This window comes from Typopeltis vanoorti, chromosome 7 (genome assembly GCF_054136105.1).
Source record: "Typopeltis vanoorti isolate ZY-2024b chromosome 7, IOZ_Tvanoo_1.0, whole genome shotgun sequence".
Taxonomy (NCBI): domain Eukaryota; kingdom Metazoa; phylum Arthropoda; class Arachnida; order Uropygi; family Thelyphonidae; genus Typopeltis; species Typopeltis vanoorti.
The window spans coordinates 30,787,609-30,815,350 of NC_143555.1; the positions used below are offsets into that span (position 1 = coordinate 30,787,609).

Here is a 27,742-nt window from a genome sequence, read left to right on the forward strand (position 1 = left end):
AAATAATTGGAAACAGCTCTGAGAGATAAGATAATCTCAAATGAAAAATGATAATACGAACACTGTTACAAGATTAATTTAGTACTAATTTGTATGTGTGACAATTTGAACAAAAACCTAAATTTTGTTCAAATAAACACCGATTTTTGTTTTATACTGTTACACTACTTACTGTGGAAGTAAGTAGTGTAACAGCGTTGTACTTAAGAGAATCGCAAGTTGTGCACATGTAAATAGCATGTGGGCCTTTGATCACTTCACTATCTTAGAAATATTCGGCAAGACCAAGTAACTTTAGATGCACTCATCTGACAGGCACTCATGCGTTCCGGTTCATTTCAAAGATTATCTGTTGGACTGAGATCTGGATTCTGTGAAGACCAGTAAAGTTTTTTTCCGGACTATGAAATCTTTATCAAATGGGATATCCTCAAGCATGCCCTCACAAGCCCATCTGATCGAAAAATATTGCGTGATTCATCTGTCATACGGAGTTTGAACATCCGTATGGATATGGACAAAGTGACTTTGCTCGTCTCTAATGCAGCACTGCTGATTTCTATGGTTATTTCATTTATATACAGCTATCATTCCGCAAGAAATCTCGATGAACTCGTTAATTCCCATATCGGACTCCCCAAATGAGCCATTTTTACTTGGTTAGCTGCAAGAGTCTTCCTGTGCGATTCTTCGTTGAAGAGATGCCCTCTTCACATTTTGGCACAAATTCTAAGATGAGAACAGCTCTGGCTCTGATTGGTTGGAGTTAGGAAACTTCTCAAGAGTAGATCCCGAGGTCCGAGACTTGTTTGATGGCACATCACTCACCTGTCCCAGCAGCGTCCTGAAAAAAAAGGAGAATCATCATCGTAATGATTGTGGACATTCCGTACCTGCTAGACAGACAACAACCTTCCAGTGGTCCTTCAGTTCCGGCTTTGAGACATTTCTGCCCTGACTACAGTCGTGCGTTTTCCACCGCAGTAGGCCTCGTTGTACACCGCACTGCTAAACATCCTGTTGAGGTGAATGCTGCTATCTCCACCGAAGGCGTTGGAAAGCTGAAGAGGAAAAGATTATAGCCACTCATGAGATCCAGTTGTTGGCTACAGGCATAAAGAACATTAATGAGGCCTTGTTGAAACAACTTAGCCAAGATGGCATCAAAAGCCATAGAAGAAAGGCCAGGTACAAGAGGCTGACTGAACATCCATCTCAGGAAGGGACGGGTAGTACCTCCGTAACTGCCGACCCTCCAGCTTCTTCTTTCATCCATCAATTCCATAGGATGTCTTTTGAATCAGATGCAGAGGCACTGATTTCCAGATTGGCATCTTCCCTGGACAAGCCCTCCTCTTTCTGAGTTCAGCCATAGCTCTCTTAAAGAAATCATCAGTGTCCATTTGATGGGAGAGGATGTTGAAGATCAGTTGAATCGCTACCGTCAGAAGGAATTCTCTCACACCGGACTCCTTGTCATCATCGGCCTTAGCCCCACCCACCCGTAGTTTTCTAGGAGAAAGCAGAGGAAGAGGCCCTCTATAAGAAAAACAGAGGAATGTGTGCCAAAACCATTTTAGATGGCTTCCCCTCCACCTCTGGAAGTACAAAACGAAAACTTCATGGAGTTTTGGAGTTCGGTGATCTCCACTCCACCTCCGCATTTTTCTGAGAGTGATTCGCTCAGGGTATTTCGGTATATTTCTGCATCACATCTTTATCTGCCCCTATCCCTTCAAGAAATTAGCTTTCTCTGCAAATTCATCTTTCCCTGGACCAGACATCTGTTTCCCAGCATCAAGACGTCATAGGGCGCCTCTCCCTATCCTACAGTACTCTCTATAAGAGTGATTCCACCATATCTTCGTGCTTCAAGAACTATATTTATTCACAAGAAGGAAACCTCTACAGATACTTCAGACCATAGACCTCTTACTATAGTCTGAAGTATCTGTAGTGTTCATCAGCGATTCTTAGACTTTTCCATAAGATATTGTTCAGACGATTACAGCACGACTACTGGCAGGGACCCTTTATCCCTTCGGATGGCTGTACCAAGAACCTCTACTTCCTTTCCTCTCTTCTTTCAGATTCCCGAAGCCGCCTTAGGCCTCCGTGAACTTCCAAAAGGCCTTTAATAGCGTCTCCCTTCTTGTCATCCTTAGAGCGCTATCTGTTGTCAGATGTGCAGAACCTTTTTCTTACCTATGTTAAGTCATGATCATGGCTCTGATTACCGCCAGACACCCCAATAGCGTATTTCCATGCTCGGGGTCCCGTCACTAAGGTGGTTGATTCCACGGCTCTGCTTATCTAGAATAGGAAAAAATAGGAAAACTTACAGCTTCATCCTCTCCTATCTGTAGAGGCGTTTCATAGTCATGGTATCCAAGAAGACTTTAGACGTGTGAAAGGGTGGACCCAGTATCAGGGAGCCCAGATTGAGACAGCAAGAAATGAGTATAAAAGATGGGCGTCTTTGCATTACAGTTCTGTAGGCGGCGCCTCCTTAGTAAGTCTCACTTAGTACCCCCTACAACATCAGTGAGTATGTGACAGGACTAGATTACTTCCAGGTTTTAAGTTTATTGATTTAATAAGGACTAGAATAAATGTCCTGCCCACTAGAGCCCGCACAGCCCAATGGGGCGGTGAAGAGACATTAGCAGTAGGGCTGGCAGGCTGCCGTTACAGTGAGACTTTATATCATATTTCCCAATGGTGTTTCTGGATGTCTGTGTGTGTGTGTGCAGAGACATGATGCTGTGGTCTCCATATTGGCTAACCGCTTTAAGAACAAAGGTTGGGAGACCACAGTTGAACCACACTACAGAACAACTTCTGGCGTTAGAAAGCCAGATATAGGAATGAGGAGAGAGATGGTGGTTCAGGTAGTGGGTACTGGGCGCTCACTTACCTATTTGCTATAAGAGCAAGGTTCAGACTAGGAGCGAAATGCTGACCTTGCCAGGCAAATAGAAGAGGAGTTTGGGGCGGCTTCTAGTTTTACGAGCACCACCGTCTCTATGAACGGCGTGTGGAGTGCCGCTAGCTATAGAGACTTGTCTTTACTCGGTTTATCCATGAGTGCTGTTAAAGTTATTTCTTTAAGGGCTCTGCAGGGTACACAGGTGGCCTGGAGTTACCATCAGCCCATGACAAATAGGATACCAAGGACTGGTGTCGGGTGATATCCTTGTAATCTTTCTTTTATGCAGAGGCTTAGGCTTTAAGTCCTTTTGGACGTTTTGTAAGAGTAGTACTGCTCTATCAGTACGAAGTATAATAAAATAAAATTGAAATGATGCCCTCTTCGCATTTTGCGTTGTTTTAAAATTTGAGTTGGCAACGTGCGTTCGAATCTAGTGGTACATCGCATGCCTTTTGTAATCAGTACTATAGACCACATGTGACGACAGGATAATAGATGTTGGTATGTTTCATTATAAACAGAGGATACCAAGTGGTAATTTCAACACGATGCATGTATTTTTAGTTGACATTTTCTCATTTTTATCGGTCACTTTTGAATGCCTCTCTTCCGAACCTTTGGAATTACTACCTAGCACAGCTAAATTCAGTTCTGTGGGGTTAAAATTGCATATGGAGATGTTAATAAGGATTTGACTGAAAGAAACAAAAAAAAAATCCAGTATACCATCTGTTCGCTCAGCTGATTGTAAATAGTGACTTTTTACTCAACCGTCATATCTGTTGCGTTTCTACAGTTTTTAAAATATCTTTCTGTATGTCTTCTCGTGTGTGGGATTGCTATATTATTAAAGATGATCAGATATCTCGCAAATGCCTTGGCAATATACTTATTATGAATCATAAAAAAAAATGAACTATAAATCACAATTTAATTAGTAATAGTCTGAATTTCTTAATTTTCGCATTACACAGATTCATATCTGCATTATAGTTAAAGTGAACGTAGGTCAGTGCAGTCATAAGTGCTAGCTCATGAGGTAATCTTTCGGCGCACTGGATGATACCAGAATCCATTTTATCTTCGCTCGTACTATAGAACTGTTATCGCCCCCTTCAACCAGCCACAATTGATTCGGGAGTGCTTCTACACTCGCTCCACTTGTAATCACACATTTATGTTCACGAAAAGGACTCTTGAGTGAAAGATAACGTTTTTGTTGTCTCTACCAAAGGCACAAATGTAGATGCGCTGTAGTAAATTGAAAGTAGTGATGCCTTATGTTAATTTATAGTACAAGAAACTAAAACGCCGAATAATGATATTACAGAGTGCAGCAGACAATAGTGAGCACATCCTTCAGCCGTAGTCAGGATTGATGCCCATTATATGTGGATGAGATTAATTTCTCTCTTCTCCGTGTGTAATAAAACGAGTGTAGAAACTTAACTGCTCCGCAGTGTTTGCATCTACCATGATCCAAATATTCTTATGCCTTTCTTATTCGCTCTCATTTCTTCTTATTCAATGCAAGTGCATTGGTGTTAACTTTATTTACGAAGAATGGTTTCCTCGTGTAAACGCAGACAGGCTAGTTCCTCTTGCTAGGTGGCGCTTTGGAGAAGAGATAAATGTTCGATTAAGTGTGTCAAGTGGCATTTTGGCATCTATAATTATCAGATGGTTTTTATAGAATGTCTTTTACTATTCTGTACTTTAACAAATTTTCCACTAAATAAAACATCGTCCATTTCCGCATTTACATATATATTTTAAGAAGGTATCATGAAACAATATTTCCATAATCTTAATATAAGACATGCACATAACGAATTCCATACCTTGTCAGAATTCTTACAAATCTGTTATCATGAACATGAATTTAAAAAAAAAAACATAAGAAAAGGTTATGAACTTAGATAATTACTTCTGTTGATAAAGAATTCCGTGAGCTCGCTCAAAGTGCAGCACTTGAAATTGCACGTGGCTCAGATAATGTGCTAAAGTATATATATACCAGACAAATGCCATCTCGGTTCTTGCATGATCTCGTGGTCAGACTTCAGGTAAGATAAAATATTTGCTTATATAACACTAAACTAGCTCTAGTATTAGTTTTATTTGTCTGCTGTTCGTTTATTAATATAAATTATATATTCAAACAATTAATTTTTATGAAAATAAAGTTACGAATTCCATTGATTTTCTATTCGCTACACAATGCTTTTATTTTCCCTTATCTTTTTTTCACTAATTTACTATCTAATTTAATATCTAAAAGTATTGAAAAGTTAGCCCAGGTTTCCAAAGAGTCCGGGGTTATCAAATGGTTACACATTTTATTACAAATACTAATGCAAATTATTTCTCGCAATGGTTGAAAGGAAACAGGATATAAACTATTACATTATGATGATGGAAAATTCGATAAAGACCTCCTACACCTGTTTTTAATGAGCTGTTTCCTAACTTGAATAATTTCCTGGTAGAAAACTTTCGATTTCTTGCTTGAAGAGAATTGTACAGCCCAGACGTAGTTTTGAATCAGTCCAAAATTTGTGACTGTTTGTTACGGCTATTTGTGAAGGAGTAAAGAGGTAACTATATTAGATAGTTAATCTAATATAACTATTACCAGTAATCAATAAAATTCATAAGTTTTTCAATAGTTTCTAAGTAAAGTAGAATCTCCAAATACTTACAGTTGTAAGGCGTAGGATTGAGAAGTAGTGAAATGAAGAATGTAAAAAGAAATGCACGTGTATTTTCCTTATATTTTTAAGTATTAGGGCCTTTCTGTTTTCCTAATATAGGACGTTACCAGTCTTAGACAAGTGCATTGAATTGATACCAGTTAATTTATATTAAACACCAATATTCGACGGTAATGAACAAAAAAGCAAGACTGGGGAGGGGACAGAAGAGCGAACCCTTCTCAATAGAGAATTAACCCAGATCTAGAGATCTCGCAGTCAAAGTAGAAATCTACAACCATGATTGTTCCTTCAAACAATATTATTATCCTTCAACTTGATCAGTTTTCAAAGATTTGATTTACTGTGAATTAATTATCCGCGCTGTTGTACAAAAGTAAGCATGTTATCGAATACAAGCGCTCACTCTACATATGAAAACCGAACAGTAGCCTAAGTTATTTCTCTCTGAAAAGGTGAAAAAATATTTTTTCGGAAACTGATATATATTCTATTCCCATGATGCATGTGTAAATGTCATTGAAATAACATCGCAATTTCTATAATGAGTATAGCCACGAGTATGTACGTGATATGAATTATTTTTTGTAGGATACTGCGTCGCGAACAAAGCGCCATTTAAAAATCTGGACAGAATGACTTCTACTGCTGGAAAGGTAAGTCTAATGAACTTAGTTTCTAAAATTATTTTCAAAATTGATACAAACCTCACGAAATCATAGAACATAAAGGTGCGCTTAACTAATTTTTCAAAGTTAGCAAAAAATTTACCAAATTTTGAAGTGCATCAGTAATTATCTTTCTATCCAATTATGCCTTAAGACAGTGATTTTCAACCTTTTTCATAACACGGAACACCTAGACTAATTATTAAAATTCTACGGAACACTAAAAATATATTCTTTTAATTTTTTTGATGATCTGGAAAAAAATAGGCATAATTTTGATTGATTTCCACACACAAGAGGGAAGACCAGACACTAATAAATAAATGCGCAAATTACGACATTATTTCTTTCAATTAATTTGTTTTCATAAATCTCGCGGTACACCTGAAGACCTCTCGGGTCACACCGATTGAAAATCGCTGCCTTAAGACAAAGTTCATTGTCACCTCACATCTTGCCGAACTTGGGACAGAAAAAATCAATTCGGATACATTTGCGTAACTTTGATCCACAAGTTGAAAATGAGAAAGCGATTAGGGAAAAGGAATCAAAATTCACTGAAGGTAAATATTTCCTCTTCAGATTAATAAATTACGAAGCTTCATGTTAATTTCTTTACCGTGTCTGAACTAGCGACCACACTTCTGCTTTTCATAAAATTGCCTGAAAGGTTTCATCTCGAAATCTCGGTTCTGACTTATTCAATTTTTGTGTGGAACGATTGACCAACTCGACTCTTGCAGAACTGGCCATTAAGTCATTCGGTTGACATTCATTCAAAAGATTATGTTAAGTGATCGTCTGGTTGGCGATTTCAAATTATAAATCTAGTAGTTTAAGACGATGGTTTCTGCTATTGTGTAAGTAATTTTAAGCGAATTAGTGAGTTTTTCGATTAACTCAGAGATCAAGACTTGACTCAGCACCAGGGTAATCATTAGTGAAAGATCGTCTGGACCTAGGCGACAAAGGCAGATAATTGAAGTAGAGGGAAGGATACTACAGGTCACGTTGTAATATATTCTTTGTCTTCTATTTCCTTACTTAGTATTACTTCTTGTCCCCCCCCTTTTTTTTTCTTCTGCTGCTAGATAGACCTCGTTTTTAAGATCTATCTGGCGTGGAAATCCCTGAGCAATCGTACACAAATCAATTAAGAAATTTATTTAATTTCTTACTGCGCCACTTAATTGATCTAATTTATGTTAATAGTCAGGGCGAGAAGACAAAATGTAATCTTGCACTTCTACACAAATATCCAAGAATGCAAGTCGTGGTGTTCGCTGTTATAATTTACTCCCGCAGGTTTGTTATTTATTTTCGGGATAGTGCATTGGCTTAGGAATTAGAATCAGGCAATTGTAAAAACAAAACATATTTATTTTGACTTCAAAGACATGATACAAAGCATAGAAAGAATGATTAAATACTAACTTAAACAAAATGCACCATAAATCACACTTTAACTCGCTATCTGAACATATCCGAATTTCTCTTTCTTATGCTACATATACTTTGGTAAACTTACATCTACAATGCCCTAAGAATCCGTGAGTAAATAGCCAATGACATTTAAACAGGGGCACTCCTAAACTGAAGCAGGCAAAATAGCCGTAATTATAATAGTTTATTAAGAGGAATAACATGGGAGCTTTCCCAGAAATAATATACATTCTTTAATCAAATTTCTCGCGATATTCTACAACGTGGTTCTCAAATACTGGTTTTGCTCCCCTAAAATTACTACGCGATCTGCAATTTTAATTTTTTCTTTCTTTTTGCGGGAAACTACTTCAAATAATAAAAATAAAGAAACGTAGTAGTATAAGACCTTTAACAATGCCTGTGCAATTCGAATGTGAGTTTTAGAATGACCTAAGAATAAAATCATAAAAATGTTTTTACAATTTAGTAACTTGAAAAATATATGTATGGTACTGTGTGTGTGTGTGTGTGTGTGTGTGTGTGTGTGTGTGTAATTATATGCTTCAACTCGGTTGTTGTGATAAATTTTTAAAAATAATTTAATGACTTAAAAGCCGAGATTACTTATAAAGATTTAATAAGATTAATACAACTAGTTTCGGCTTATAATAGCCTTCATCAGGTATTCTTAAAGAAAGAGAATAGTAATAAACATTGAAACTAGTTGTATTAATCTTATTAAATCTTTATAAGTAATCTCGGTTTTTAAGTCATTAAATCTATTTAAAAAAAAAAATATATATATATATATATATATATAGTGTCAAATTTTGGATAAATTTCAATTTACTTTTCTTTAGCCCATCAAATGCCGTGCAGCGGTGTTATGGGAACCTAACCAACCTTTCTCCATTGAAGAAGTAGAGGTGGCAGTCCCTAAGGCTGAAGAAGTCAGGATTAAGGTAATTTGAGTTTTCAAAAAAAGTCACTGAAATTCATATATCATGTCAGTATAGCGAATTGAAATCGTTAAAAGTATATGAATAAGTACGTTTTATTTTGATAAACTGACATTGCATCATACATGAGTAGGGACAACCTAACCAGCACGATTGCAAAATGTTTCCCGTTTCTCAAAGCCATGAAGCGGACACGTGATATCTTCGTTTGGTCAACCAAGCGTATACTGAAAGATACTCCTTTTCAACCGTGAAATAGTTAAAATTCATGATATCAGTGTGTTCCATTCGATTAGGTCTATATCTTTTGCATGGACGCTAGTTGGGCCCTGTACCATTGAATTAAAGGGCCTAAATATTGGAATAAGACTTTTAAATTATTACTGAACTTTGAATGATTTCTCTATATTAGGGGCTGCAAACAAAGTTTAGCCTCCAAATAAAAACCACAGGAAAAATTGAGCATCAGCTATCTATTGCATATAAAATATTCTCTGTACCTGAATCAAGTTTACTTATTACAAGAGGACATTAAAGATACGTGTGCATCTTTAAGTGAAATTCTACTGTTCATCATTAATTCAAATAAGGGATTGATAATAAAAATAACGGTTCTATTTATAAGAAAAAAAAAATCGAGCACTTCGACTGAGCCTTTGAAATACATTGGAAAACTTCAACCAACATTTGTGGGTCTGCTGTGTAGGATCCAAATAGAAGGGGACAGAATACCAGGAGCTGATAACTTGGAGAATCTACGAAGAACTACATTAAGAATGAAGTAGTCTACTCTAGTTTTATGTCGGTGTCTGTGCGTACATATTTGTCCCGTAATGTCACAATAGGGTTTTCCAACAAAGGAAATATTTTTGTTTTTGTATATGCTTTATATTCTTTTGTAATGTGTGCTTACTATTTTAAATTATAATGAGAGGTAACATTTTAGATATGACTGAGAAATCCTTCACATATATTGAAATATTTCTTTATATATTTCCCAGATGGTATCCACTGGAGTCTGCCATTCAGACGTGCATTTTCAGGAGGGTCGAGAACAAGTGAAATTTCCATTAGTCCTTGGACACGAGGGTGCAGGAATAATTGAAAGTGTTGGAGAGGGAGTAAAATCCCTGAAGCCTGGTAATTTTGTTTTGTATGAAACGTTAAAGCAGATTCATTTTATATTTGTATCTTGATTCAGAGTATTGCTGTAGTGGTAGTATCAAAATTTCCATTAATTCATTTAATACACACAATAGATAAAAGTAATTTTAACCTTTAACATTCGAAATATTGAACTTTACACCGCTTTTCAGACGGGTAGTGGCTGGAAATAACGTAAACGTTTTGTGTCAAGAACAAAGATATCAGATTATTTAACGCTTATTCCACTCAAGTATGCTGTACGTTTTCAACCCACATCCACCAACAGTGATCATTCTTTCGGCCTCAATTTCACTTTGGACTAATCCTGATAATTGACTTCTGGTCCCAAAGAAGCCAGTGGTCTCACACTGAGAGAAAAATACATCTCCCGTTTAACGGCATTTACAAAACATCCACGCTTAGGAAAGCTTGGATCCCGCAGCACAATCGGGAATAGTCTTGAGCCCCCAAATTGAATAAAAATGCCCGATTTCTGAATTTTTATTTTATTTTGAACGAGCACTTCACTAACAGGTGCGTGATCAGCAGGGGCGAATTCTCCATGCTTGCTGAGCAAGCTCATTACTTGAGAAAGAAGTACCGTGTTTTCCCGAAAATAAGACCGGGTCTTATATTAATTTTTGCTCCAAAAGACGCATTAAGGCTTATTTTCAGAGGATGTCTTATTTTTTCATGTACAACAATCTACATTTATTCATTATTTATTAATGTCAATAATATTATTTATGTTTAATTATATATTAATATTATTTTATAATTTAATACGTCCGACGTGTATTGCAACGGACGTACTAAATCCGTCCGTCTGGCTGACGATCTTAACCGGGGCTTATATCTTATTGTGGTAGGGCTCATATTACGAGCATCCTGAAAAAGCATGCGCTTATTTTCCGGTTAGGTCTTATTTTCGGGGAAATACGGTAATATTTATTTTTTAATAAATGCATGCATTTATTAAAAATATTTATTAAATTTATTAAAAATATATTAAAATATTAAAAATATTAAAAATAAGCATTTATTAAAAATATAAGCATTCCATTTAGGCTTTAATTTTTGTAGACAGAAGACGTCTTAAGCTTACACGGCAATAATTGAGCTTTGTGAAGGCCGATGCTTGCTCGTCTAGTCAAAGCTACCTTGGCTTGCTCGGTTTTCAGAGCTTCCAGGTCCTCGCTACAGCACTGTGATTTTATGCGCGCGCATAGCCATTTTCGCTCCCTTCACGTCGTCTTAAACACAAGCCATACGCAGTCAAAGTAGCTCTAGCCAGTGAGCTTCAGCTAGCCTTTACAAGTGTGCGTGTTGCTTGGGAAAATTAAGTAAAACCAACTTTTTATGACGATGTTATTGACCAGTTCATAAAGAAGAACCGTAGGATAGAATTTGTATTCAAGTAGCTAAATTGAAAAAGATAGAATATCATTTGTAAAATAAATGTTATATTTGTATGATTAAATGTACATAAATTTCTAAATATATAGTTTTAAATAGTAATTCATTATTCCACTAATCAGACTTCAATCACACCTCTCACTCTAAGAGCAGCGTGAATTTCAAGAGCAGCATTCGCTATTGGTGATCAGTTCCTTTTCGTGTAAAAATGCAGCTTTTATTTCGCATCGGACACGTTTTCCAAATTAAACATATTCGGTATCTTCAGATATTTAGATTAATCTGCCAGTTCAAGTTCATAAGCTCAGTTTTAGGATAATTTCTGTGTTAATAAGGTACTCGAGTCAACTAATATTCAAGCTTAGAAAAAAAAAACTGCTGCCTTTATTTTTACATCGATTCTTATAAGGATAATTTTCACAAATATAATTATAAATAACGCCGCGGTATAGGTTAACACCGTGTTTCTGATTATTTCACAAACTTCTTGCAAGCAATTTTCATGCCTAGTTACATAATATCGAATCATCTCACACCTTTCCTGGGTGTAGCTTACGATAGTAGCCATTATCACTACTGTTTACATATAAAATTACTAAAACAACAAGACATAAATGAAGCATAAGCCACCTAACAGTAGGACCAAACGAGTGCATCTATCATCAGTCTGTTAATTCGGGCTGAAAGATATCAACAAGTTAGTAATACTAGAGATTAACGACTAAAAAAATCAAGTATTAAAACTGAAGTATTTCCACATTAGAAGAGACAAACGATTGAAATGCTGATGTGCAATTCAAACAGAAACATGAAGAGTGTTGAAAACGTCTTGTATGATTATTTAGCACAGTTCAAGTTCAACAGCCTACGTTCAAATACTTAAATCCAGTGTTAGAAATTCGTTTCCATTCTTATGAGTAATCCAGTGAGGGTTCCCCTGGTAATAAAACTTATAGGACGATAATGGGGAGGAAGATTGTCAATATTTCTCAATACAGCTCTTTTCTTTCCCTTAAATCGGAAATGAAGTTTATCAGGGTAGTCTAGCCGAACTTGAGAGAATTGGATTTAGTAACTAGATCACGACACGATCATAGTGAGGCAGCGCAGCAGTTATTATGGTCTGAATGGAGAATTTGACTGCCTTCTGAACGGTTTGAAAACGGACTTGTATCGATATGAAGTTGATCATAAAATCAAAGGATTCAGTGAGTGGGAAGGCTCGATTTTTCTCACGAGTACCAGTCCCATCTTGCATTTTAATTCTAAATTTCATCTAGCTGAGTAAAAAACAAAATAATATTTGATATCGTAGTGCTCATAGTTTATTAAGATAATATTTGTACTTCATTAGAACAAGCGCCATAAGATAAACGTGATATTAATATCCGAGGAGCGATTTCGTATATTGATTTTAAAATGTTTAACTCAGATCGCTAGATAGAGAAACCAGGATAAGTAGAATAATGGCATTCAACGAGTTCTGTTATAAGTTTGGATAACGCACATAGGTGGTTTTTGCTGTGTGCCATCGCTTTACTTGAGTCCGCATTGAAAGTTAGTGGGAGAACTGATTTTCGTTTATCAATTCTCGGATATTTGACATTCGGGTTTCTCTCGGTTGCTTATTTAGTAAAGAAGCTAAATAACTAAAACTTAAATAATGGTATTCAATATCAAAAACTCAGCTGCTACTAGCCAAATTATTTGTTTTCCGTTTCCTTAAATCGAAGAGAAACATTTGACTCTTTTTCAGGTTTTCGAATTTTTCATATTGATTGTGCAGTTCATGGAAATGCGATTTGTTAATATTAAGTAGAATAGCAGCTATTTTTTAATACGAGAAACGTTATTCGGTGAAGAAAAACGTGTTTTCTGTAATTATATTTGTTAATTTTGTAATTCCATGGAGTAACTACAATGCCGACAGTTTTACGAAAAACGCTAATGGAGCTCTTGAGTGTTTCATCGGCTTCAACTAAATCCGCTTGGATTGAAGATTCCTGAATTGTTGGTATGAAAAACAAAATTGCATGCCAGGTATGTATATTCTGCATCACAAAGTTCAGACTTTTTTTGTCCCAGTATACTTCCTAAGTGAAATACATAGAAAATAACACCAACTAGTCTGAGTCACCTTTGTTTTTTTCCATCTTTAGGAATGCCAAATGACAGTCATAATGGCCCTATAATTACAAACTGCCAGGAAAGCATTACACTGATTTTGAGTTGTCTGCTTGACACATCCATTCTCGTGTGAACTTTAAATTCTTCTTTTGGTCATAATAAAAAATACCAGTCCTTTTCTGGGTGAAAGTTATCATTAATTACTTAAACTCCGAATCGACCAGTTGGTTATTTATTTTTTAAAAAATCCAATTTTTTCATTAGCAACTTAGCTTGTTTGAGACAATTAATGTTCTGACAGCGAGGTGAATGTTATATGCATAGTGTATTATTATAGCTCTGAATTGTGTTTGTGTTCTTTCATTTCGTAAAAGATTTACCATCTTTTACGAAATGAAAGACTAGTTTCTTTCCCAGAAAGAAAATCATGCCATCTCCGTTTGAGACCGACCACCTCACCTTCGCTTCAAAAAGCGTCGCAAAGGTTTTAGAGGTTTCAATTGGTCGTTGAGACCAAGGGGCATTGTCGAAACCGATTCGCCTATGACGACTTGTATAAAAATCAAAAATTTCGTATTATATATAAAGCGTTTCCAACTGAATCTTACGATTTTTTCTGAGTTTTGATGGTTTGTATGCCTATCACTTGAATACTGAATTACATTATCTACTAGCCAATGCACCAAGTTGATATTTCATCCAGCGTTATTTTGGCGCAAAAGGCATGCGCCCTGCTATCGCATTCATTTGAAGACATCGGAAGCAGTTTCAGAGACGTCTCCCACTATTAATAAATGGAATAATTTTAATGCATTCATTTTGCTATATAACTAATAGTCTGGGACATCATTTTAGAACAAAAGTTTGCAAATTATCTAAAAAGATTTATCTTTCATAAAAATGGAAGGGTCCGCGCAGTTAGCCGGGTGACTGTGCGCTTCGCAACGTATGCCTGGGGAAGGAAGTGTCCCAGGTTCGATTCCCATCGGTGACGTGAGGAGCTGAAGGATCTTCCTCAGCCATAGTCAAGTTAGCCGATCTTGGGTGTGGACAGTAGGTTCCACCCCCCAGTTTATTCTGGTATTTTTTATCCCTCAAAGCAGGCAAACCGGCCTTGAGAACTCAACACTACAGAACATAGGATACACCGGGGCGTAGGGCTGACCACCTTATCATGTGAACGGTTTGAGGTCCGATGATTAATAAACCCTCGACACCGAAAGGTAAAAGAGGGTAAAAGGAAGATGAGATGAGAAAAATGGAGGATGGCTCCTTTTTTTTTTGGTTATTATAGGCAGAACGTCTAAAAAAAAAGCCATTCTTCTAAGAAAAGAACTGCAGGTATTCACCAAGATCAGATGATTTTAGTCAGTTTAACAGTAATATGCAGTAAGTTATACATATGTAGTTTGTTTTGGGACAGAAAAATCCAAGATCTCCATTTCATATCACACAGCAATCATAATGAACCACAACCATTACCCGTCTCTGGTAAGCTATCGTTGATGGCTGTAGTAATATCTCCGTAATCAGGAGGATTTGAATTGTCTGCCTCCGATTCGTGGGCTGCCAAATGATTTTACTTCGGCTGCAGCTTTGCACGCATCTTTTCTAGTTTGGGATGATTTAATATAAATATAGTAGAGATGTTTTCGTATAAATAAATATCAGTGTTTAATATTAAGATAAATAGGCTAAATATATTTTTTTCTTTAGGTGATCATGTTATTCCTTCATTTTCACCGAACTGTGGAAAGTGTAAGCTGTGTAAAAGCAAGAAGACAAACCAATGCGAAAAGATGAAGTAAGAGTAATATTTGAAATCTGACCTGAAATTATTAACATAGTGTGGAAAGCATTTAGATAAAGTAAAATGGACATATTTCCCTTGGGAAATGGCGCGATAATAGCTTTACTAAACAAGTTGTTCTACTTTCATGAAAAAATGGATTAGAAATTCTTGATAAAATGTAATGCAAAATTAATAAGATAAACAATCCAGATAAAGATATAAAATAAATACATAAAGATAAATTTATTTTAATGCAAATTTATTAAACGTAGTTCAAGAACGTTATTAATTAGTCTGAACTGGATGTCATTCCTCTTATACAGTATAATTCGTAACGTAAACTAAAGCGAGTGGTTCGCCTGAGATAATTAATTACTGAATTAAGTCTTTTTGTTCATTGCAGATGGGTAGTACCCAGCTGCAATGAACATCGAATTTTCCATTAAGTTTCTTTCAATCCTTAATTGTTTGCTTGCTTGTTATCGAACAAAGTCCTACCATGAAAACCCATGTTTTCATGGTAGGACTTTCAGTTGACTCTCTGCGCTTCAATCTCAGTATAGTATTAGAGTATTGGCGATACTGACTGGGATGGCCAAATTCGTCAACAATTTGCCTTACAGATAGGCCTGCAACATGGCATCCTATCACAACGCCTCTTCCAAACTCCGTCACTCTACTTCTCGCAGCCATTTGAACCGGACACTGTTACAATGGCTTGGGAGTATCATTCTTCCAATTTATACCGGCTGTTAATACGTGACTCGTTACATGGAAGGATGCAAATTTCCCCGTACGGGTGTTGTTGACTTCTCTTTCCAAGCACTGTAGCTGTGAATCTCATTGCTTAAGAAGTTTTATTTGGCTCAAGGATTGTATCCCTCCCGAATGTTAATAGAAAATCTTAAACATAAGTAGTATAATTTTATTCTTCCATTTCACGAAGAGTATATCCGTTTTTGGCATCTGATAAGGCTTCTTTCTTTTAGGCTTTCAGGTGCGTTTGTACAGATAGATGGCACTACAAGAATAACGTGCAAGGGAAAAGAGCTTGGTCAAATGAATGCCGTCAGCACTTTCTCAGAATACACAGTAACAAACCAAATCTTCGTTGCTAAGGTATGCAAGTTTTTTTTCCAGTTTAAGTACTACATGTTTCTATTTTAATAACAATACACCAGTTTAGCTATGCTAAATAAAGGACACACAACATTCTGAATATTTTTAAATTTTAACTTCTTTTGCCATTCAGTGATGAGTGGCATAGTAATACACGTCATGTAATAATATAACCATTTTACTTATGAAGATTAATCCAAAGGCCCCTCTTGATAAAGTATGCCTGATTGGATGTTGCGTTCCAACTGGTTATGGAGCAGCGGTAAAGTGTGCGCAAGTGCAAGCAGGTTCCACGTGTGCAATATTTGGATTAGGCGGAGTCGGAATGAATGTCGCCGTAGGATGTAGAGCCAGCGGAGCTAAACGCATAATTGGAGTGGACACGAATCCTGACAAATTCGAACTAGGTTTGTCTTCATGCTATGTGAAATTATTTAAATCATTCCAATTTCAATTATTTCTCTCAAATTACTCAGGATAGGATATTGAATTCCTTACATTTTACACACGCAATACGATATTACCAGATCATTAATACTAGTTTTTGAAAAGTAAAACTTATTCCAATTAATCTAAAATCTGCAAATTTACACATACCTGTTTATTGAAAAGTTCATGCATTCATAGTACACAAAAGACTTATGATCAGAAATCACGTTTTCTCAATCTCCAGCCAATAGGATGTGGATCAAATCTCACATGTGCACGCGATGCTTAAAAATTCGCCTTAGATGTTCCTGTTTTCATGTCATGATGGGTGACTTCCGTTGATTTATCTGAAGTGTGAAAATTTTAAAATATGGTTTGAAGTTTTGCCATATTTCTTATTTTTCTAAATTAGTTTACTTCTTAGCCTACGCACAATATTAATTGTTCTGACTTAGCAGAATTCGTAGCATTATTGACATTACATTTAACTTTCTCATCAGCACGTTTTCTCAATAAGAAACATTGTTTAGAAAACATTGTTAATATTGTAATAACCATTTTTAAGGTCAGCCCTACCACTAATGCATCAATATCCATTGGTATTTTTCCCGTATAATAACATTTATTCTGATTAAAATGGTTGTTCAAACCATATTTTATTTCCTTTGAACAGATGATCTTCCAATCCGTATTGCAGTGCTCTCATATTTGGAGCAAAATTCTTAACTCCACCTAGGTTCGAATCTTAACTGAAACACGAAGAACACAGAATTTTCAAACAAAAGCATTAGCCAGTCTCATGCAAGAAAAAAAGATCCTCCCACTGGTCCAAACTGGTCCCTTCCTCAAACTTTCAAGAATACACTGATGAAAGCATAAAGATGTTACCGCTTTGTTTTGATGTAATCGTTCTGAAAAATGGCTAAAACACTGCAGAAAAGTAATTCATAATTCTTTCACACTCTTAATAACGTGATCATTTTTCCGTGTTTGTTTTCTGTAGTTTTTCTATAGTTACACTTAAACCAATAAAATAGCAAAGAATTGATACTTCTTACTTCGTATGAAGTGTCAATTCTGTGCTATTTTATTGGTTAACATCAGCACCATATGTTCTCATTATAATTTAAAGTTTGAGAAATTAACTTTTCGCTCTTTATCCTTTATATCTGCACATTTTATTGGCGGTGACCATTTTCTTATAAGCTGGGCAAAAATAGGCTTCAGTATTTCCGGGACGTTGATTTTATGACTTCAATACCGCATCCAATTTTCATTATTGGGAAATTATCCAGCGGTAATTTCAAAATAGAAGGTACGTAATATCCCTCGTTCACCTAATTCAACCTCTGCTCACGTCATGTACATATCATCTTTAAAGTAAAATGCTAAGAAATAAAGCTTAGATTTTATGATGGTAAATCAATTTTAACAATTTTTTACACGCCATGCACCAGAAAATGGACACATACCCGAGGTTTGATAGCGCTAGGGTGTGTGTGAATGGCAGTTTTATTCAGGCAGTACTTAAATGCGACAGTCATCAAAGTATAATTTTGATCCTAATTTTGTCCTTTCATTCTAATTTGAATTATATGTGTCTGTTGTGTATTTTTGTTGTTAATCATTGCTTATTTTTATTAGCTAAAAAATTCGGATGCACCGAATTTGTCAACCCAAAGGATCACAAAAAGCCCGTTGACGAAGTCCTGAGAGATCTGACTGACGGCGGTGTGGATTATTCTTTTATTTCGGTGGGAAATGTTGATGTGATGGTAAGTTTATTTTTTTCTATTTTTATTTCACCATGTACTTGATTTTATTACATGGTCAAATATTACTGAATCATCACATGTTATATAGATATAACGGGAAATCTTTCTAGACCTGGTTGGCTTAGTCGATGGCGTTTTTGGTGTTGAAGAAACAGGCTGTTCTTCCACTGTAGTCATTGATGTTAATGATTATCTTCAGGTGAGGATGGATTGCTTCGCTCAATTGTAGTCCATTTAAAAAGTGCTATGTTGGATCTCGAGAGCTGCTGAACTGTGAAATTTGTGCAGATTATCTAACCATTTGACCACCCTGTACTTAAGCGTACAATAGGTTTATAATCTCCAGTGGATGGATTTCACATAAACATAAATAAATGTTGAATTATTGCTCTCAACAACAACTCTTTGATTATTTTGCTTTGGTAAAAGTAATAAATTCTAAACATGTCATTTGCTGGTCTTATTATTCATCGTTTTCCGACATCGTCTCTGCTCGGTGACAAGCTATTCCATATTCTTTCTCTCACCCAAAACCCGTAGAAGCTGGGTTAGGAGAAATCCGTTATCTTTTGGCAATACGCTACTCGAAAGCTGTAAAATGCATGCATAAATATACTGCTGCATAAAAAAAATCATCCATGTGAAGTTGCAATGGTACTTATTTCCAGAATAATAGTTAAATAGCTTCTTTTAGAAAAATTACACAATGTCGAGATATTACTGATGTAATTGGAATGAAGTGACTGTAGTAATTGTGAAGTTATCTGCCACCTAACTGCACCTTTTATACGAGAGCCCATCAAGTGATGGTAACAGAAGCCAAAATACGTGGGTATTTATTGCAGAATTTGTCAACGACATTAATTGTGGAATAATCATTACCCATTTAATGGGTGACTACTTATAATTTCACACTGGCTTTATTTATGAATGTTGATGCGAATAAAGCTGCCCGTAGCTTTATCTTTAGTATTTTCTCTCTTTATATAGAAAAAATATATTGCCATATTTTTTCTCTGAAATTTCTGAACAGCGAATTTTATTGCGACGAATCCGTATTTTTTTTTACAAATGTATTTAAACGTACCTTTTAATTTTTTAACCTTTAATTGGTTTGACCTTGGCCATTGTATAATATTTTAACTTAATTTTATTTTTACTTAAGTTAAAAACTAACATTACCATGATGTTGTGACGTCCACAGAGTTTTGTTTCTTAACTGCATTCTGAATAACTAATTTAGATTAGATAACTGATCGTGACTTGCGAAGATTTACTTATTTTCAAAATTATTGAGCTCTTTTTTAAGTCCATCGGTTGTGCCGCGAATAATTGAAATCAACGTATCTTTCTATAGCAGCACATTGGATTACCTGAACTTGTGACCAATAGAACAAGTATATAACATGATGAAAAGCCAAACGGCTATATTTTCTGGCGAAGTTAATTAGATTAAGGGGATAATAATCCCTTAATCGTAGATCGTAGTTTTCGATCTTAGAGTTTCGCATACTGGCTGTAAAATAAAAAGGGATTTTTATCCCCTTAATCCAAGTATATAACATGTTGAGACTTATCCCAAACATAATTAAATCATTGTAATTCTCGGTTATTTTGTGTGTTATCGCTTGTGTTCGCTCACTCTGCTGTTACATTATGAATGTGCATTTTCGAAGCCTGCCCTCAATACCGATCATATTAGTGCAACGTCTTTATACTGATGCCAGTAATTTTTTTCAGAACACGGGATACTTGGCTGCCCATCCAGCTTACGGGGAGTGCATCATTATAGGTTTACCTGACAAGAAAGATCACGTGTCCGTTGACGCATGGAGTCTAATCTGGGGAAGAGTTTTAAAGGGAACTTTTTACGGAGGTAAGCAGCGTTACCATAAATAATGTTCTGAAATTTATATTTCCTAGCGTAGTTCGATGGAATTTTGCTACAAAATAGCAGAATGGTTCGTAATAGCATAAGCAGTATGTGCTTTGCTTCTTTCCGTTTATTAGGCGCATACAGCCGAATTGTAGCAAACCACAGTTTGCTACAATTCGGCTGTATAACTCCAACTTTTGTTGGTATTCCATCTACGCGATCAGTTTGTATCATTGGAATGCAATTAAAGCGTCGCTTAGAAATAAGTCCAATCGTTATTACAAGGAAATTTAAAAAAAAAAAAAAAAGTGTTATGAGGTGTATCGAGAGACGCCCCTCATAACTAAAATTAAGGAGACTCTCTTGTGTGGAATGTATAGTGTACAATACGTTCCACACAAGAGTGTGGAAGTGTTCGATTTAATAAAATTTAATAATCCTTAATTTTAATATTTCTCAAGTTCCTCATAAGATAATTCAGAAGTAGACCATCCCATTTGCTTTCTAAGAAGCAAGCAAATAGGCTGGTCCACTCTCGTACCAACTTGTATGTGTGCGTGTATGAGAGAGGGAAACAAGCTTATCATATAGAAAAGTTATTTTGTTTTTAGCTCTTGGTCGAAAAACCATCGAACAACGCAAATTAAGAAGACATTACTACTAGCTTCATAGCTTTGAAGGGGCATAATTACAATAAATGTCGATTTTTGTCCTAATATGGCCATGGCAGGACTTTATTGTTCATCAAAAATTTTAAAAACAAAATAAAAACAATATTTTAAATAATACTTAATTTTCTTAGTTTAATGGCTCATAAGCCTCCAGTTGCGAGAGGTCCTCAAGGTTAAAGCAATCGTAATGTGATACTGAAAACACTCGAGGGCATTCATGTGCAATTCAGAATTGAATAACAGCACGAAATATTCGAGTTAGTATTCTAATGTCTTGACAACGCCTATGGATGTAGTCAAGCCTAATCGGTTAAACTGATGTCTTTGGCCGCTTTTGTTACTATCTAAATTTCGTTAATTTAGTAGGGGGGGGGGTGTAGAAGATATGCCAATTCCCAGAATAGTCTTTCATTTTTGAAGCGATCTCTTGATTAATTTTTCTCCATGAAGTGTGCCGAGCACATTTGTTAATCCACTTTTTTCCCTATTGATTCATAAACATAATTTGATGGCATTGTTTCTGTTCATCTGCAGACTAATGAATAAGTTCAGATAAGCTGATCCTGTACATTTTATCTTCAGAAGAGTAGATAAAGGAGACCAGTCTAAATACTCGTCGAATCCTTCAGAAGTCTTTTAGACGTATTGGTAGTTCTCTTCGGAGAATGCTACTAGCTTTGTTTATGGGCTTTTATTATGCCACATATTTTGTTCAGGATGAATAATTAGGGATCTGTTGGTGTGTGTGTGAATAGCACAAGGAGATCCATCTTAATCTGGTAGTAGCTCAAGTTACTAGAAAAGCTGTATGCAGTGGTGGTGGTTTCCAGTTTTTCTTGTTAATTTTATTTTGGGGTTAAGGCTGTTCAACTGTAAAACATACCTAACATCTCTTCACCCAACTGTTGATGCTGTTATCAACATATCCTGATAATGTGGCCACATAGCGAACACAAATGTAATGTACCTACAGGGAAAGGGGTGCTTAAGGCTTTATTCCTCAATTATAAGCGACAGAATAGTTGGAAAAGCAAAGTCCACAGAGGTTTCTTCTGCTGGGAAGTAATTTTTATTTAATAGCCATAGGAAATAACCTTGTACTTATCTCAACAACAGTGGCTGGAACTGTTGACTGATACTGTTAATTTTTATATAATAGCCGAAAGAAATAATCCAATCGTACTTATATCTACAGTATGGCTGATACTAGTTCGATACATATTTTCATTTTAATGATAGTAATGTTTCTTTTAGTAATGAGAGGTTCGTAAAGAGGGACGTGATCGACTATGTCCAATCGTTGGTTGTAATTCTTTAGCAGTTTGAAACCCTTGAATATTTTGACATATTTTTAACTTCCTTAATGTGTTGACGGTGTTTGTCCTGAATATTTGATTACGTTATACGTAGGACTTTCTGTATTATTCATTACGGACCGTAGAACAGTATACGGATTAAGGAAATCGATATATGGAAGAGAGGATATGCGTTTGGGGTGGATGGAAATTAGGTCTTATTTAAGTTGGCCAAGTTTACTACTGGAAATAATTTAGTGAATCCTGTTGGAAAGTGGTAGGATTTCCTTTGGTAATTGATGCTGTGGTCTCAGAGAAGACAATGTATTTATGCTATAGCCTTAAATGATCGTAAATGTGCTGGCGTTTCTTTTATCGGCAATCGTAATAACTTTCTCCTTCTTGCAGAGATCTGTCAGTCCTCATTGGTCGTAAGATTACTTCCCGAACAGCTTTGCTGTTACAATAAAGACCACATCGACGGATATCTTTCGTTCAGTAAATGGCCACCCCCTTCTCCCATCCGAGCAGCAGAAAACCAATACATCACTCATAACATACTGAAATCAGATTTGAGTAAGCCATTTGGATTATGTCCAAATGAACGAAGGCTATTAGGCTGGTGGATTATGTCTGTTAATTGTAAGTGTTCGTCTGGCAGATTTGTTTGCTGAGCGCAAACAAATTCTGGATGCACCTAATAAACGGAATGAAGCAAAGTACATATCAGCTGTTATAAACCAAAACGTTGACTTTGGTTTTTAACATTACGTGCATCTCAAATATGCGAAACTAGCCACTTTGACAGATAAGTTGATAATTGTTTAGCAGTAGCTTCAAGTACTGTCTTGTCATTTTATGTAAGCCGCTATTGAAACTTAAGCCAGTAGTCCTGGTGTATTCGGGAGTGACTTAGTTTATGTCTTGCAAAGTTCTTAATTGCGATCTTAAGATAATATTTTAGTGAAATGAAAGTACGATTATTAAAATTCCGGAATGCATTATCTGGTAGTTTTTTTATTCCTTTTTTTTACCAAACGGTATGCTGGTAAACATTTTAAAGAGATCTTAAAAAGTTTAATGACTAGCCTTTTTAAGACAAATGTCTTCTTCCGATTCAGTTAATTCTTGTAGATTATTTTTAATCATGTACAGTTGATAAAAGCCGTGTTTGCTGAAATAACGTATTGCTTATTTAATAACTGAGTATTTATTGAAACCTACAATAGGTTTCAATTTAGATGACGCTGAATTATGTTGATTTCTTATATCATGTGACTGTATTGCTAGGATACAGAGCCCAGGCTGAACTGCCCGAATTAGTGGATCTGTATATGAATGGAAAGCTGTTAGTAGACGAGTTGATTTCTCACACCCTTCCTCTGGAACGCATCAATGATGCAGTTGATATGATGCTTACTGGAAAATCGTAAGTAATAAAAGGAAATTATTTTCTTTGCAGCAATTTCCAAATGATATATTTTCCCGAAAAGTAATTTGTATTGTTTCCTAGAAGATTTGATGACAAATAACAATAATAATAAAATAATTTTTATAAGTAAAAGTGTTAATCATCATCATTATGTCTATAGGTTTAAAGGAGAAGCCATTTAAAGGAGAGCCAGTATAACGAAGGCCTGATCTTTTAAAAAATTTAATTCTGGTTGTCTTTTAGAAAGAACATCGCAATGACCACCTCAGTTCCCAATTTCCGGTTTATTTTACCACAAATCCATTGCTACAATGAAAATTTAGTAGAATACAACAGACGTTAAGGTTTTAATACTGCAAGATTTATAAATCTAAAATATGCTACTGAAACATTCGAGCCCCCGATTTGAAAAAAGACTTCGTAAGCTCTTAGATTTACACTTCTTCAAGACTCTTTCGGAGCCTCCTCTTCTCATTTAGAACTTTCCCTTTTCTTTTCGAATTACAACCTTGTTGCCTTATTTTCTAAAATAAATTTTTCTCTCTAAGCTTGATCGTCTTTGTACCGGCTGTTTTTTGTACTTTAGCTCCTGGCCTGGAAAGGGATCGTCAATTTAAATATTTGTTAGCGGATAAGCTTTCTTTAGTCAAATTTCCTTTCAGGGAGATTCTAATTTTTATTTAATTCTCAAACTGCAACTTCCATTAAGGCATCTGAAATTGGACCCTCACAAGAAGAAAATTTCAATTTTGAACCACCTGTTGTTGCACCAGGCATAAACTTCGAGTGCGGTATATAGAAATTCAGAGTTTCACAAGTCATACGTTTTTCGAACCCATTAAAGAAGTTTCAAGCCATCTGTAGAATTATCGCAATATGAACTTTAAGTACGTACTTTACTCTCGTGCTGTCAAAAAGCTATTGAATAACTTTGAGAATTCGAATAATGGAAATAATCCTCCACAAGATGAATATTGTTATAAAAGTCAATTTCAGGAGTAGATTCTGCATCTTTTCAAAACGATTCCAAATATTTCCAAATAGCAAAAAAAGTAATTAATCCATACGAGATTGTTCAAAGCTCACAAATTCGCGGTATTGAAAGCCTCCTGTAATCAGTGTATATTACGGTTCCGTTCTTCCTTTACGTGTTACTTAAAAATATCAAAATTACACTAAGCATATTCATTTATAGTAACACCTTTATGCTACTATCTTCAAGTCGCTCTTAATACAGTAATCAGTGAGATTTTCATGAGCTATGCGGATCATAAAACTTAATGCATGGGGATCTGCTAATTACATTCTTTTTACATAAGTACGGTCATCCTTCGACTTACGTCCGGGTTCCGTTCCATCCGGGAGGGCGTAAGTCGATATATTAAATCAACAGAGTTATAGGGGTTAGGTACTTAACTGTAATAAGTATACTGTCATTTTAATTTTTAAACCTTATAAAACTGTACTGTGCGTTACTGCCACTATAAAACGAGAGAAGAATCACCCAAATCTTCCTCCACAATCGCATCTTCATAACCTTCCCTATATGAAGGACCATGCTGCGGTTCTTTTGGTGTAACCTTTGTTTTTTCGAGAAAAATGTCCAATGTGCTTTGCTTGTTCCTTTTCTTCTTTTCATCATAAACTTGTTCATAGCAAGCATCATGTACTTTCGTTTCTATTATTAAATAGCGTTCAACATTGAGGTCCATGTCTTCAGCCATTTTAAGAACACCACTAACTGCAAAGCACATTTCTACAAGACCATTCGCTGCAAATTGTTTAACTACTTTTTCCTATTTCTCTTTTCCCAATTCCTTTTCTCGTTTTTCCTCTTCAACACTTGTTCCTCCAGTTCGACCAATTCTTCGTTGGTCGAACTGGAGGAACAAGTGTTGAAGAGGAAAACGGAACAAGTGTTGAACAAGTGCTGAACTCTTCAGGGGAACTTTCTATGAGTTGAATTATGTCGTCATCATTCACTTCGAGATTCAGATTATTTGCCAGGTCCACTATTACAAACTTCCAAAACCATGCACAAACCTTTTTAATGTCTTTTTCCATATGCCACTCATACATAGAGGTCACTTTGTCCCAAGCCACAGCAATATTTTTAATAGCATGATAAATATTGAATGTTTTCCAGAATTGCATGAGTCTGATCATTTCCTTTAGTAGCAGAAATGGCTTGTGAAAAAGTTCTCCGTAGTTAATATGCCTTAAACATTGCATGAACCCCCTGATCCATCGGTTGGATCAATAAAGTAGTGTTTGGAAGGTGACCTTGAACTTCGTGAAGATCACCGCTATAAGACAGATCACATGGAGCATTATCTAGAATTAATAAAATTTTAAATTCCACATTTTCTTTCACACAACAGCTTTTTATTTCACTCGCATAACAGTTGATTAAGGCATCCTCAAACAACTTTTAAGTCATCCACGACTTCTTATTGCTCCGATAATGAACTGGGAGTATGCTTCCTAATGTTTTTGAAGATTCGTGGATTCTCACTGCGCCATATCTCAAATGGTTTCAGTTTATATCCAGTCACGTTACCCGTAACAGAATCGTAATAGGGTTCTGTTAGGTAATGTGACTGGATATAAACGGGTAATTCTTAATCGCATTAAAAGCTTTGAAAGTAGGCATAGATTTTAGCTTTTCGTCGATGAACGCCCGCTAGGACATTTTTTTCCGAAACAAGGAGGTCTCATTCATATTAAGTATTTGCTGTAGCAAATAATTTTCCTAAGTAATAATTTTATCCAATTTTCCTACAAACTCCTTGGCAGGCTTCTCAGTACTTGCAAATTCCCATACATTTTCACATTATGCAGTGCAAAACGCTGCTTGAATCTTATTAACCAACCGGATGAAGCATTGAATTCGTAGTCATAATCGGCTTCTGCTTTCTCCTTCAACATGTTGAAGAGACTTAGTGCCTTAGCGGTTATGGTCATAATGCTAAGCGGTATGAGCTTTTGGTTCAGGTCTTCTATCCGTGATGCAAGTAGCTTTTCCTTATCACCGATAGGACCTTTTCGTTGCTTCGTCACTATCGTCGATTTAATGGAAGCAGATCCTTTCACAGCCTCTACGATTTTATCCTTATTTTTCAAAATGGTCATCACTGTAGAATGAGACCATTCGAAGTCATGTGCGATCATATTGACGGGCTTACCACATCTTCATGTTGCTTTATAACTTGCAACTTCGTTTCAAGATTAATTGCTCTCCTCTTTTTCTGCGATTCTTCACTAAGTTTTTTGATTGTGCGTGTAGGGGCCATGTTGCACAAAACATCGCGAAATATTTAACGATAAATACACAAAATAACCCATTTCTCAAACACAAAATCAACAGAGGAACTGTTGAAGACACGTGCTGACTGCCGAGGTTGCCGCTGAAAGTGCTGTTGTCACTATGCAATCTTTACGTTACGCTCGCTTGCGTCTTGTTCGAAAATATACCCGAAAATATTATTTATTCCCTTATGGGATCACGGACATATCTTCGAACGGACGTAAGTTCAAGGGGTGACTGTATATGAAACCTACTAACATTGGGGACAACTGCTACTACTTTGACTTTAAGCAGCGATGGAAAAATTGGTTTATTTTGGGAATTTGTCCAGCGAATTGCTTAGTGTATTTCAATACAAAATAAAAATAACTTACGGCCAACTGTTAAGCAATATTTTACATTTTAAAGGAAATTTTCATGATTTATTCCACTCACCTGTAACTTTTCTTTTCAGAATCCGAAGTGTCATTGTCTTCAAGTAAGACGTGACAATTTCCTTCGTTGACAACATTTTGAAGATTCATATCCAGATGCCCTGTGGACTCTGATTTTGTAAAAAGAAATCAGTACTTCTAATTCTCGTTGCTATTTGGATCTGCAGCGGTATATTTGTCCCCTTAAAGTGAAAAGCAACAATAAAAAATCAGATGCAAATCTAA

General features: G+C 35.9%; 1 protein-coding gene across 1 annotated transcript; it reads left to right on the plus strand.

Moving 5' to 3' along the window:
- Positions 1 to 4,936: 4,936 nt before the first annotated feature.
- LOC150104553 (alcohol dehydrogenase class-3-like) lies at positions 4,937 to 27,742 on the plus strand. The gene is made up of 11 exons (XM_090395764.1): positions 4,937 to 4,998; positions 6,238 to 6,302; positions 8,600 to 8,701; positions 9,700 to 9,838; positions 15,104 to 15,191; positions 16,169 to 16,298; positions 16,489 to 16,705; positions 18,372 to 18,502; positions 20,243 to 20,378; positions 23,635 to 23,773; positions 27,538 to 27,742. The coding sequence occupies exons 2-11, from the start codon at positions 6,282 to 6,284 to the stop codon at positions 27,563 to 27,565; spliced, it is 1,131 nt and encodes a 376-aa protein (XP_090251890.1). The 5' UTR covers positions 4,937 to 4,998; positions 6,238 to 6,281; the 3' UTR covers positions 27,566 to 27,742.

Bases quoted from the DNA above. Each gene is read 5' to 3' on its own strand.
- LOC150104553 (XM_090395764.1), top strand. From the start codon at position 6,282: ATGACTTCTACTGCTGGAAAG. The intron at 18,503-20,242 runs GTAAGTTTATTT...AATTTTTTTCAG, and splicing joins TGGGAAATGTTGATGTGATG to AACACGGGATACTTGGCTGC. The intron at 20,379-23,634 runs GTAAGCAGCGTT...CTGTATTGCTAG, and splicing joins AAAGGGAACTTTTTACGGAG to GATACAGAGCCCAGGCTGAA.